This window comes from Podarcis raffonei, chromosome 8 (genome assembly GCF_027172205.1).
Source record: "Podarcis raffonei isolate rPodRaf1 chromosome 8, rPodRaf1.pri, whole genome shotgun sequence".
Lineage (NCBI taxonomy): Eukaryota > Metazoa > Chordata > Lepidosauria > Squamata > Lacertidae > Podarcis > Podarcis raffonei.
The window spans coordinates 73,639,477-73,653,247 of NC_070609.1; the positions used below are offsets into that span (position 1 = coordinate 73,639,477).

A 13,771-nucleotide genomic window follows, 5' to 3' on the forward strand; every position below is an offset into this window, starting at 1 on the left:
GTCAGTGACTACTAACAACCATGGCTATGTCTCATCTCCACTGCTGGAGGCAGAATGCCTCTGAACGCCAGTTGCTAGGAATTGCATCTGAGGAGAGTTGCTGTTGCTTTCAGATCATGGATATTGTTGTTTAGTCGTTTAGTCATGTCCAACTCTTCGTGACCCCATGGACCAGAGCACGCCAGGCACTCCTGTCTTCCACTGCCTCCCGCAGTTTGGTCAAACTCATGTTAGTAGCTTCGAGAACACTGTCCAACCCTCTCGTCCTCTGTCGTCCCCTTCTCCTTGTGCCCTCCATCTTTCCCAACACCAGGGTCTTTTCCAGGGAGTCTTCTCTTCTCATGAGGTGGCCAAAGTATTGGAGCCTCAGCTTCAGGATCTGTCCTTCCAGTGAGCACTCGGGGCTGATTTCCTTCAGAATTGATAGGTTTGATCTTTTTGCAGACCATGGGACTCTCAAGAGTCTCCTCCAGCACGGATGTAGTCTTCTCAATAAAATCATAGAATTTTAGCATTGGAAGGGACCCCAAGGCTCATCTATTCCAACCCCCTGCAATGCAGGAATCTCAGCTGAAGCATCCATGACAGATGGCCATCCAACCTCTGCTTAAAAGCCTCCAAGGAAGGGAAAGTCCACAACCTCCCAGGGGAGACCGTTCCACTGTCGCACAGCTCTTGCTGTCAGAAAGTTCTTCCTGATGTTTAGTCGGAATCTCATTTCTTGTCACTTGAAGCCCATGGAGCAGCTGGTGAGGATTTTGGACTAGATAGGCCATTGGCCTGATCCAGCAAGTCTCTGTTTAACCCCCACCCCATGGTTTTTTTTTAAAGAATGCTACAGATCTTTGGATGTCTGACTTCCCAGATTCTTGTCATGGCATAGAACACAACTGCTTTATAATATGATTGGGGGACATCCAGAAAGGGACTTGGATAGCTATCCACATAATTGGCGACAAACTTTATGTTTTGGCAATTTCTTTGGCCTGCTTCTGCTGTCAAATGCATCTTCTCCAGCACTCTGTTCAAATGGTAATTTTTGGATCACAACTAGGATTGTCCTCTGTATCTGTAATGGAAATTGGGGTTGCTCGTGCGTAAGTTGCCGCCACTCTTGGCAAGGTTGCCTGGTTAAACCTTTCCCTGGCTGCACAGCCCTGACTCCGCGGCTGTATCAGTCACTGGCAGAATCCGTCAGTGGGCGTTTCCTGAACTTCTTCCAGCATAAAAGTTCTTTGACGCCAAGTCTCCGCCTAGCCTCCCTGCGCGGAAGTCTTCTGCGCAGGGTGGGCGTGGCCAGCGGAGGACCCGTGCTCTCCCCGCTGGTCTCTGGCGAAGAGTCCTGGAGCCATCTCTCCAAAGCCCTCCTCTGCCCCCCTTTCTCCCTGGTGTCACGCTGATTTCCTTCCCCGGCCGATGAGTCTCCTCTCTCCCTGCTGGGCCCTTCTTCGGCATCGTTTGGGAGCCTTGCCTCCACTCCTGGCTCCAATGGCAGTTCCCTGACAGTATCACTTGATGCTCTTGCTCTCATTTTGAAAACACATCTATATTATCTTTCTCTCTGTCTGTCTATGTGTGTGTGTTGTTTTTTCCTTTGATTGCCCTTGAATCTTCCCATCGTCTCCTCGTACCTTGGTTTACGAACTTAATCTGTTATGGAAGTCCGTTCTTAAACCGAAACCATTCTTAAACCGAGGCACGCTTTCCCTAATGAGGCCTCCCGCCGCTGGTGCCCTTCCACCATTCAGTTTCTGTTCTTAGACTGAGGTAAAGTTTGTAGACTGAGGTAAACTTCTGGTTTTGCGGAAGTTCATAACCTGAGTTGTTTGTAAACAGGGCTGTTCTTAAACTGAAGTACCACTGTATTGGTGTTCACTCATTTTATGGATTTGTAGCAACCATAAAACAGTAATCAAAACTGTACTTGGAGAAGAAGAGAGCACAGAAATTATGGAGAGAATTTCATAGAAATGAAAGTTAGTTTATGGCAGCCTTGCCCAACCTGGTGCCCTTCGATTGTCTTGGACTACAACTGTCCTTTGCTCCAGCCAGTATGCTTTGGCTGATGCTGATAGGAGTTGTAGCCCAAAAATGGTCTGGCTCTGTCTAAGCCACCTTCCTATGTTGCTGTCAGAGCGCTGGGGGCACGTGAGGTGCTGTACCATCTGCCAGTGGCTGGGTGCTCTGTTCCAGGCACCTTTCCGTCCCCTTGCAATCTGTTACTTCTCTTCTCAAATGTTCTGGCTATACCCAAGAAACCCTCATGTCATCAGAGCTCAAGGATCATGGTGCACTCAGAGTGAGAGAGGTGGCTGAAGGTTTGTCTGGGAGTCGGGGTTGGATTTTCTAGCAGGGAATGAATGCAAACAGCTGGGTTAGTGGAGGGTACAATTAATCCTTTATTGCTTGCCGCGGGCATTTGATTCTCCTGCATTCTTTGGCGCTGCCATCCGATCTGGCTGGGTTTTTGGGGTTGGGTGTGTGGGATTAGTGTTGCATGCATGCTTTTCTGCACATGAACTTGGCTTCTGGGTATACTTGGCAGCTGTCCTGAACTAAACAAGGTCAGACCAGGTTATATGAAAAGAGGCCTCCCACTCGAGCATTTTAAAATTTTATTTCATCGAATTCATATACTGCTTAATTGTAAGAAGCAATTGAACCTCAAAAGCTGTTTACAGAAAGAATGAAACAATGGAATAATCGATGAAAACAACTATTTAAAACATAAAAACATAATCAAAATGCCTGCCAACATTCTACATGTCCCGATGGTTGTGCCTAAATAAAAATGTTTTAGCAGGTGCCAGAAAGAGTACAGTGAAGGTGCCTTCCTATGGTCAATAGGCAGGGAGTTCCAAAGTTGGTTCTACTCAGAGTAGACCAGTTGAGATTGTTGAGCATGATTTAATTATTACAGTGGGTCGGCTCTGAGGAGACATCAGTTGGATGCAACCTGGGCTAAGCAGTTAAATTCTGCTAGTACTTAAAAGGTCCTGAGTTCAAATGTCAGGCCAGCCATGGATTCGCTGGATGGTGTTGAGCAAGTTATTCACGCCCTCTCTGCCTCTGCTCCCTTACTATAAAATAGGTGTGGCATCTCCCTGTCTCCAAGGCCTGTAGTGAAATCGAGGTAACAACTGAAGTTTACCACGACAGCATGCTATAGATGGCATATTTTATCTACACGGTTGTGTGCATAGTCTGTGCTGCTATTTTTTTTTTTTAGGGTTCCTGCCAAGAAAAGCCAAATTCTCAAGACTTCAGCTAAACTTTGCAGATTTAGCACATTTTATGCTAAATTTCAGTGGCCATTGTCCAGACACTTTGAAGTCAACCTTTCTAGCGATGAGGGCTAGAAGCTTGTTTTAAAATGAAACTCTGGGAGGGGTGGATTGGAAGGTTGTGGTTCTCAGGATACTGATTTCTGCACCGAATTCTGTGAGGTGGTTAATTAAGTTTTACTCGAGTAGAACGAACACCACTAAGTGAGGTCCGTTAATTTCAATAGGTCTGTTCTGAGTTGAGTAACACCTTCTGTGTCCCAAGTCCATGATGGACTCACCTCCGCATATAAACACACGGGAAGGCTGCCACCAATTTTCATCTTGCGCTGCTATGCCTGAATAACACACAATATATTTCTTTTGTTTTTTAGGATGGTCCTTCCCTCTTCCAGTCCGCTTTGGGGGAAACTTCGCTTAGACATCAAAACTCACCTTGGCTGTACCATCCAGGTAAAAGGTGGGGGGAGTTGATGGACTTCTGTTTAAAAAACTGCATCCGTCTCTCCTCATCCCTGTGACAGTACCTTGTATGGCGTCAGACCACTGATGCCATCTAGCTTAGTATTGTCTGCACTGTTTGATAGCAGCTCTCTCCAGGGTGGCAGACAGGGGACATTCCCAGCCCTAGCTGGAGACGTCGGGGATTGAACCTAGGACCTTCTGCATTCAAGGCAGATGATGTACCGCTGCGATATGCCCCTGCCCTTAAGAGATAGTGATGTAGGAAGCTGCTTTACACTGAGCCCATTGCACAATCATGCTTTGTTGACTCTTGGCTGGCAGCGGCTCTGCAGGGTTGCAGAGAGGGAGCCTCTCCCAGCCGCACCTGCAGACGTTGGGGATTGAACCTGGGGTCTCTTGTGTGCAAAGCAGATACTCCACCACTGAGTGATGCCCTTCCACAAGTTACATCAGGTAGCAGGCTCTGAGCTCTGTCCCAGGGCAGTTGTGTCTGTTGTGACCAATGGGCAGAGGATGGAGTGAGCTCTGGAACAGATAAACTATAGTTGTTGCCTCCAGGGGAAAGCAAATCAGGCCTGCAATTGTGGTTTGGCTGCTTTACTCTTGGAAGCTCAAACCTTGGTTTGGGGTGGGTGGGTGGAGGTCCTCAATTGCAGTTAGTGGAATCCAATGTTTGGCTTGGTCCCTCGGTTGAACATTGTGGAAGGAGGGGCACTTGTGTGCCTCTGACCAGCTTAAGAGATAGATGTACAATTTGGTGAGATTGCAGCTTGTGAGTCTCACCCAGGTTTTAATGCTTCCCGCACATTCTGCCCATTTCTGCAGCTCCTCTCATGTTTGACAGAAGCCTCTGTGGGAGCGGCTGTCCTACAGCATGTCAGCTCCATCGTGCCTTATTTCTTGACTTTTCCAAAACAAACTCGGATGCTGCTCAAGGTGAGTTCGGCAGCTGGTGCTTTATTTATTTATCTAGTTTTAATGCCGCTCTTCAACCAAAAAAGCAGAATAAATACTCCCATAGCGGCTTACAAATGTCAGCGATAAGTGATAAGACACTGCCTTCTAATCTAAAAAGACACGGCACAAAAGGAAAGGTGATTGGGAGGGAGGAGGAATGAAGTAAACCCAGGCAGAATTTCTTAATTCAGAGGCAGCCTTTGGATGTTGTTGAACTAACAACCCCAGCCATTCTGGCCAGTGGTCAGGGATGATGGGAGTTGTAGTCCAGAAACTCCTGGAGGGCACCACATTGGCAACTTTGATCTTAAGTTCTTTTAGAAAAGGAAGAAATACTCTCTGAAAGTAGCATTAGAAGAGGCGCTCACTCCTGTGTGAGAGAGGAGATGGTAGTGTTCCTCAGAAGCTGCTTGCCAACTATTGTTTTGTAAGAAAATAAACATAATGAGTCAATAATTAGATTAAAAATATTCCCTCAGTTATCAGAATATTATCAGTTGATAAACACCTACAACTGATTGCCTAAATGTGGCAGCCCTATTTATATTAATATTCATTGTTGTTTGCTCTCCCTTCACCCTAAGCTTCCAGGAGAAGGTTGTATGGATAACAGAGGTGGTCTGTGTTTTGAGATTGGGTGGAAGCTAGTGGACTGGGAACCTGTCTGCTGGTCTCTGTGTGCATTTCTTAATTCTTTTCTTTATTTCCAGCAAGCTACCCGTCTCTGGAGCACAGGCGAGGAAACCGTCAGGGTGCTGGCTTTCCTGGTGCTCAACAAAATCTGCCGGCATAAAAAAGATGTCTACTTGAACCCAGTTCTCAAGGTAAGGTGGTGGAGAAAAGCCACCTCAACGTATGCATGCCATACTATTGATGGGAAGGCATTGGTCCCCTATTGTCTACTGTGAGTCAAAAGGCTCAGGATCATGACGGGGGAACCTGCAGCCCTGAAGATGATCATGGATTCCCACCAGCCCCAAACAGCATGGTTAGTGCTCAGGAATGATGGGAGTTGTAGTCCAGTGATACCTGGAGGACCACAGGTGTCATGGCCCCTGTAGCTGGCCCCTCTTACCGCCCTAAAGAAGACATGGATGAGGAGGAAATACATGGTGCTGCACGCCATGGGCGTAGCCAGGGAGGTGCAACTACCCCCCCCCCAAATATCAAGTAAATAAATAAAAATACTTAACTAATTGACCGATTGCATCACAGGTAACCTGGTTCTGCTCTCCCTATATAAAGTCTCTGCCCACCACCACCCTAATCCTGGCTATGCCTATGCTCCACACCCCTTCATGCCCCTGCCGTGGCCTGAGGATAGAGCACTCCCGCCTTCCTCAAACTCCAATGAGCGCTCCCCATAACACCCCTGTCCGTTCTGTATTGTAGAAGTCAGTGCCTGCAGAATCAGATTTTTAAGCCAGCTTCAGAGTTCACAAGGAGGTTGGTCCAGCAGTAGTACAGTAATACCTCCATGAACGTCCGCCTTGTCTAGCGTCCATTCTGGCAACCGGAATGGGTTACTTCCAGATTTGCCGCTTGCGCATGCGCAGAAGCGCTAAATCGTGCTTCATGCATATGCAGAAGCGCAAACTGCTCTGTGCGCATGCACAGACGTCGCACTTTGCCCTGCGTCCTTTTCAGCTAGCGGCTGGGGCCCTGGAACAGATCCCGGCCGCAAAACAAGGTATGACTGTAGAGGCCTTGCTGCCATACACTCAGGGCGTTGGCTGAAACAATGTCTTTCCATAGCTCAGTCACCAGGGCCTACTGGGAGCTGTCCTTGGTCCTGAACTGCCTTGATTCCTCTTCCCTACACTGCCCTGGACTTCCTTTTTGCCTGCTCAGACTTGCCCTTCTTAATCTGTTTACTGCCTTCACTTACCTGGCTAGCACCAAGCCCTGCTAGAACAGGATATATATGAATGAATGAATGTTTTTTGATGGTCAGAGGCCTATAAAGTAGAGCAGGATAAAAGCTCCCACCTGCCCCTCCTTTAGATCTGATGGCAGCTTCAAACAGTGGCCACAGTCAGATATGGGCCTCCATATACTTTGCTGCTGCTTTTTAAAACCATGGCAAGTCTGCCTTCCGGGGTACCTATCGAAGCCCAGCAGTGTAAAAAAGAAAGAAAAGAAAACTATTATTTTCCAAGAAGCCTTCTAAGTAGAGGATCTTTTTTTTTTATCATCTCAGTCGGCAACCGTATTGGATTTGAAATTCTTTTTCTACATTTAAGTTTAAGGCGCATGCATTTTTAGGGACTACTGTTGATTTGAATTATCTTTTGAATGGTTTTTAATGCTTGTTTTTAAAGGCCTTTTATTGAATGGCTTTAATGTATTCTTGCCAGACGCTCAGAGGTTTTATATTACAGTCAAGTGGCCTATATACTTTTGTTAAAATTAAATAAACTTTGTTCTGGTTTCCTCCAACCCCCTCCGCCCGCAAACTCCACCTTTTTCTTTATAGCAAATGTATATTTCCTACGTGAAGAACTCCAGGTTCACCTCCCCCAATGTCCTCCCTATGATCAACTTCATGCAACGGACTTTGACGGAGATGTACTCCCTCGACACCTCCATCTCCTACCAGCATGCCTTCGTCTACATCCGCCAGCTGGCCATCCATTTGCGCAGTGCCATGGCCATGAAGAAGAAGGCAAGTTACAATGCTGCTTTCCAAATCTCTGGTGTGACCGCATTTGGAATACTGTGCACCGTTCTGGTCGCCTCAGCTCAAAAAGGGTATCGTAAAGCTTTGAAAAGGTTCAGGAAAGGGCAACCAGAATGATCCAGAAAAGAGGTTTTCAGCCTTTTTGACCAACTTCTGCGGCACCCCTGTGGGGCTCAGGAGCCCAGTTATGTCGCCCCTTGCCTGCAGAGCTGGCAGCCTCTCACTCCTCCCTTGTGGAGTGTTCCCTCAGCCTCCTCTTCCCTCTCCTTGGGAGTCCTCCGGGCAGCTGCTGATGCCGTCCTTGGTCTCTGAGCTGCCCCCCTTGCCTCAAAGAGAGGTGCCTCTTCAGGCTGCCCCTCAGGGGCCTGGGACTTGCCTGTCCATTCCCAACAGCAAGGGCTGGCTGAGCTCCCTCGCCTGCTTGCTTGCTTACTCTGAGGCCGCCTCAGCTCCTGGCAACCAGCACCCCCTGGCCAGCCCCAGAGGCAACATTTGCCCAGGGAGTTTGTAGCCAAGGCTGCTTCAACCAACAGCTGTGCAAGCCTTTGGGAGGCAGAGACGTGAGAGGGCATCAGAGGAGGGAGGGAAAGAGAGACAGAGGCCAGTGTTGCCTGTGGCACCCCTGACCATAATTCAGGGCATGCCACAGGAATTGAGCCACTTTCTGCAGCAGGAAAGATTGCAGCATTTGGGGCTTTTGAGAAAACACAAGTAAGAGGTGACATGGTAAGTGAAGAGGGAGACGTTTTTCTTCCTGTCTCATAGCACTAGGTGAGATATCTTTGTTCAGTTCTGTGTGGACTCACACACCAGTCCACTGGTCAAGCTGCAGAGAGAGCATGGGAGGGTCGCTTTCCCTAACTTCCTGTCCCAGCACTTCCTGTTTCCTGTCTAAGTCCTGAATCTCCCCATTTAGTTCCATTGCTCAAGATACACCTGGTGTATAACTTATCGACTGTCTACACTTATCGACTGTCCCCATACCTTTAAAGCACTTTCTTACCCTCAAGGAATTCTGGGCACTGTAGTTTCACCTAGCAGGAATTACTGAGTTGCAGTTCCCCTTAACAAACTACAGTGCCCATATTTCTTTCAGAAAAAAGGATGTGCCTCAAATGTGCTTTAAAGTTACAGTGTGTACGCAGCCTTAGAGAGGTGCTGATATTTTTTGTTTATCTGTCGCTTGGTCTTTATTGAGGGTGGGGTGTGGAATAAAAAAAGATATCCCTCACAACAACAGCCTGGCTTTATCAGCTGTCTTCTGATCTGGCGTGTCTTCTGTTGATATATGAAATCTGCATTTCATCGCATTAACCGAAAGCCCCACCAAGTAGCAAAGAAGATTATAGAGTCTCCCCACTTTGTCCTCCCCCCCAAAAAAACCCATTTTCTTTTTGGCAACCTGTCATTTGCCCCCATTTTTGTATCTGTTGCAGCCTGGGTCCTCCTAGACCCCATTAGAGCTGTGTGTCTCCTGTTCTACTCCCGCCACTCAGCCACCAGAGGAAAAGTAAGATAGGGTGGGAGAGAGCAGGTAATTCCACCCTCCCTATCCCTTTCCATCCCCAGATTGGGGTCTCATCCAGTCTGACGTGGACTTAATGCAAGGCAAATTGCTAATCCCCTCTTTATTGGTGTTTTAAAGTAAACAATACCGACACAGATTAGTGGGTTGATTTACACCCCTGGTGCTTGCAGGGGTTGGTTACCATGTTAAGCCTTCTCTCTCTCCCCCCCCCCTTCCCAAAAGATGCTCAGACATGGCAGATAAGCTGAGGAGAGATAACCAAAGTCTAGGACCTTAATTGGATCTGTTTGGCTTCTCAGACCCTCAGCCGTGAGCCAGACAGGACCCAAATCCAGTTAGTTCCACAGTGGGAGAGGCAGTTCAGAGTGAGGGAGGCGCAGATTAAATTTCTGTCGGTCCCGAGTTATTGTTACTGCCCATCTTGATAATGCACCCATTTTACAATTCAAGTGGCAAATAGGTAAATGATGGGGAAAGACAGAAGCATAGGAAGCTGCCTTTATCCTGAGTCGGGCCACCGGTCCTTCCAGCTCAGTATTGAGATTCCTGCATTGCAGGGGGTTGGACTAGATGATCCTTGGGATCCCTTCCAACTCTATGGTTCCATAATTGGCAACAGAGTTTCAGGATATCAGGCAGTAGTCTCTCCCAGCCGTACCTGGAGATGCTAAGGATTGAACCTGGGACCTTCTGCATAAGAAGCAGGTGCTCGTGTCACTAAGCTGCATTCCTTCCCTTAAGACAGGCACCCCCAAACTTGGCCCTTGAGATGTTTTCAGACTAGAATTCCCTTCATCCCTGACCACTGGTCCTGTTAGCTAGGGATGATGGGAGTTGTGGTCCCAAAACATCTGGAGGGCCGAGTTTGGGGGTGCCTGCCTTAAGGCGTAGGGAGCTGTCTTAGGCTGAGTTAGATCACTGGTTCCTCAGTATGGGCTACGCCAGTGTTTCTCAAAGTTAAGTCTCCAACTTCCATCATCCCTAACCACTGGTCCTGCCAGCTAGGGATGATGGGAGTTGTAGTCCAACAACAGCTGGAGACCCAACTTTGAGTAACACTGGTCTACTCTGACTGACTGAGGCTCTCTAGGGTCTCAGGCAGAAGTCTCTCCCAGCCGTACTTAGAGATGACATTCAAGAGGGAACCTGGGATTTTTGCGTGCAAAATGGATGCTCTGAACATGAGCTATGGCCTTTTTCCCCATGCAAAAGTAACAGGGGTTTTTTTGCGCTTGTGCAGCCTATTTTGAGTGTTCGTAGCCTTTCTTGCAATATTACGATCTTACGGTGACAACCACATTATATTTTTATTTTATTTGCTTAGGTTTAGTCAATATATCCCTCTTTAAAAACCAAAAACCACAAAGCAATTTACAGCTAAAGTAAGAAAACAAGAAAATGAAAATCACGTAAACATTGTTAAAACGGATTTTAACAGTGGAATATTTATTTACTTATTTGTTTTTTACATTTGTATCCCACCTTCCCTCAAAGGAGCTCAAGGTGGCGTTTTGCTTGACAATAAAAGAAGCAAAAAAATACAGCACAGCTGAATGATAAACAAGCAGAAATTGAATACAATAACACAGATCTTAAAACAGTATTAAAGCGTGAAAACCCAACAGGAATTAAAAACTGCCAAGAGATAATAAATAGACCAATTTGGGAAGGTGTGGGAGGAAAGAAAAAGTTTTCTATGAATGCCAGAAACATAAGAAAAGTTTTTGGTGTGCGAGTCTAAATGAATGTGAATGTAAGATATGAACTTTCTGACAGAGGAGCTGTTTGGCAGTCGGGTGGCTGGCCTTGGAAGGCAGTGGACTCTCTTTCAATGAAAGTTCTAAGCAGAAGTTTGGTGGCTGTCTCTCAGGGATTCTTTTGCTGTGATCCCTGCATTGCAGTTCCAGTTCTAGAGGTCTAACAATTGAATAACCAAACAAAGGAGGTCTTGCAAAGAGAAATGGGAATGAAAAACCTACCCCCCGTCCCCCAGCTCTTGCACAAACCTGCAGTCACATCTTGCCTCCATCAACCCCATATCTTTAAAGCGGTATTATACCACTTTAAAGAGCCTCCTTCTGCAGTGTTGGATGGCAGGTTGAGAGGAGTTCCCTACCAGGACAGACTTTGCTCATGTGCTCAAGACATCGATTCCATAAAACATATTTTGTTGCTCTGTGCAAAATATGAGCAAGCCAGGGCTGAACTGATACTACCCTTGCTGGTACCTTTCCCGGGAAAATCAGAGGCTCACTATGTCAGGTTCCTATTGGAAGACCGGACAAATGCTAGAACATTAGCAGTGGCAAAGTTTTTATCGGTGGTTGCAAGAACCAATGATCCCTATATTCTGAACAAAATGCTTGTTTAACCTGGAGGTAGGCTGTATGCATTGTGTATTGCTTTGTAACGATTTGTTGGGTCTCTGGACCGTAATAAAGATTGTTGTTGTTAAAGAGCCATGGCTTCCCCAAAGAATTTTGGGGCCTGTAGTTTAACGATGCTGAGAGTTTTGAGGAGACTTCTGTTACCCCTCACAGAACTACAATTCCCTGAGTTCCCTGGGAAGAGGGATTGACTGTTAAATCACTCTGGGAAGTGTGGCAATGTGAGAGGCATAGGCTGCTTTAAAATATGTTTAGGGGATTCCTCTCCAATCTGGTCAATTTAAAAAAAGAAAAAGTTATCGGTGGAGGAACCAGCACCCCCAAGTGGCAGAAAAGGTGAGATGGTTCAGGCAGAGTTTAAAAATGCCTAGGATTTTTAATTTTTTTCTTCGAGTGGTGCTTCTTTAATCAGTCACAAAAATGGCAATGGGTGCCAGGCTCCATAGTCAGGCCTAAGGCAGATGTGAGGCTGTCCAGTAGACAGGGATTATGTTATAATTCAGTGACATCTGGAGGGCCACAGGTTCCCTATCTAGGAGCTAGGAGCACCATTCAGGAAGGAGGTTCCATGCTGTGTCTCTGCATGAGTGCCTGCTCTGGCTCTCATTAAAATGGGGAAGTGGAAACTGTGGCCCTCCAGATGTCGTTGGACTCCCAGCTCCCATCAGATCATTGACTTAAGGCAGTGTTTCTCAAACTTCAGCTGATGTTGGACTACAACTCCCATCATCCCTAGCTAGCAGGACCAGTGGTCAGGGATACCTCAAGTTGTAGTCTAAGAACAGCTGGAGACCCAAGTTTGGGAAACACTGAATAAGGTATTGGGAGCAAGAAATGATAAGAAGTGACAGTTGTGCTTTTTAAACTTTGTAAACAGCTTTGAGAGCCTGATGGTCAGAAAGCAGGACATGCAATTCATATTTGCATTGATTCTGCATTGCATTTGAAATTGTTACATTGGGGCCTGCAAAAACTATTTTGCCCCTCCCGCATTCTGCTGTTTTAGTGACGTTATGGTCACTTCCAGGTTCGGTGCCGTGCAGTTGGGTTCATGTCAACCGGGAGTTGCCTCTATATCTATTGTATATATATTTCTATCATCCAACGAATTCAATATGTTTTTATAGGAATGTGATTTGTAAATGCAGCTAAATGGTAAATAAATAAATAATATGAATAAGATCCTCTCCCCCCCCCTTCAAATTGTATAAATTACCGTATTTTTTGCACCATAACACTCACTTTTTCCTCCTAAAAAGTAAGGGGAAATGTCTGTGCATGTTATGGAGGGAATGCCTATGGGTGGCATGCCTATGGATTTTCCTCCTCTAAAAACTACGTGCGTGTTATGGTCGGGTGCGTGTTATAGAGCGAAAAATACGGTATGTTTCTTCAGTGCCCTCTGTTAGAAGATCTCTCTTTCCTCACCCTTCAGGAAAACTACCAGTCTGTTTACAACTGGCAGTATGTCCATTGCCTGTACTTCTGGTGTCGGGTCCTGAGCACCATCCACCCGAACGACATCATGGAGCCTTTGATCTACCCGTTGACCCAAGTCATCATAGGCTGCATTAAGTAAGTCTTTTGTTTCCTCTGTGTCAGGCTTGCCTTTCGCTTGTTTGCCTTTTGAAACCTATGTGTTCATATCCCACCTTTCCTCCGAGGAGCTCAAGCTGGCGAAGAAAGTTCTCTCTTATGTCTTCTGTTTTATCCTGTCCCCTGTTTCCACTTTATTCTCACAGCAACCTTGTGAGGTAGGTCAGGCTGTGAGTCGCACCCAGTGAGCTTTCTGGTCTAATGGGGAAATTAAATCCTGGTCTCTCAGGTCCTAGTCTGACACTCTTAGTGCTATGCTTTATGGCTTTCAAAACATACAAGTCCACTCTCAAAATATATTAATTTAGGAAAAGCGGGTGGAGGAATGGCGATGGGACCCCCAGTCCCTTGGATTCAGGAACAGCACCTGTGGTGGTCATGGCATCTGCTTCAATGGGCCCTCGGACCCAGGCTCCTCTATCTGGGTCAATTAGCTGAGAACCAGGAACTGGTCAACTCATCTGCCGCTGGCACTCTAGTCTCTGTCTCAGCTGGGCTCCCTCCTCTTCCAACTCCCAAGGCAATGGCATCTCCTGGTTTACCTGTTCATGGAAATTGGTCTGCCTTCTGGGCTTCATTTGGAGTTTTGAGAAAGTGACGTAGGTGCCAGTCTCAAAATGTCTGCTGGGAGGTGGGTGGCATGTTGCAAAATGGCCACCACGTTGAAAGAAGGGGGGGGAGGAGGAGACAGGACCAGCAAAAATAGGGTGGGCAATCCCAATCCCGCACAGCTGCCCTATGGGAGGGGGAGAAATCTACATCAGCCACTCACTGAGGCCACATCCGCACTATGAATTTAAAGCAGTATCATGCCACTTTCAAGAGTCACGGTTTCCTCAAAAAAATCCTGAGAAGTGTAGTTTGTTAAGGGTGC

At 46.8% G+C, this 13,771-nt stretch overlaps 1 protein-coding gene across 4 annotated transcripts in view; it reads left to right on the forward strand.

Annotated features, from left to right (window-relative positions):
* The window catches only part of NOC2L (NOC2 like nucleolar associated transcriptional repressor), a 75,764-nt gene that overhangs the window by 23,851 nt on the left and 38,142 nt on the right, over nucleotides 1-13,771 (forward strand). For all 4 annotated transcript variants that reach the window (XM_053400826.1, XM_053400827.1, XM_053400828.1 and 1 more), the window contains exons 7-11: nucleotides 3,659-3,737; nucleotides 4,575-4,685; nucleotides 5,417-5,530; nucleotides 7,183-7,371; nucleotides 12,737-12,876. In XM_053400826.1, coding sequence (XP_053256801.1) covers nucleotides 3,659-3,737; nucleotides 4,575-4,685; nucleotides 5,417-5,530; nucleotides 7,183-7,371; nucleotides 12,737-12,876 — 633 coding nt within the window. The remainder of the gene's footprint in view (nucleotides 1-3,658; nucleotides 3,738-4,574; nucleotides 4,686-5,416; nucleotides 5,531-7,182; nucleotides 7,372-12,736; nucleotides 12,877-13,771) is intronic.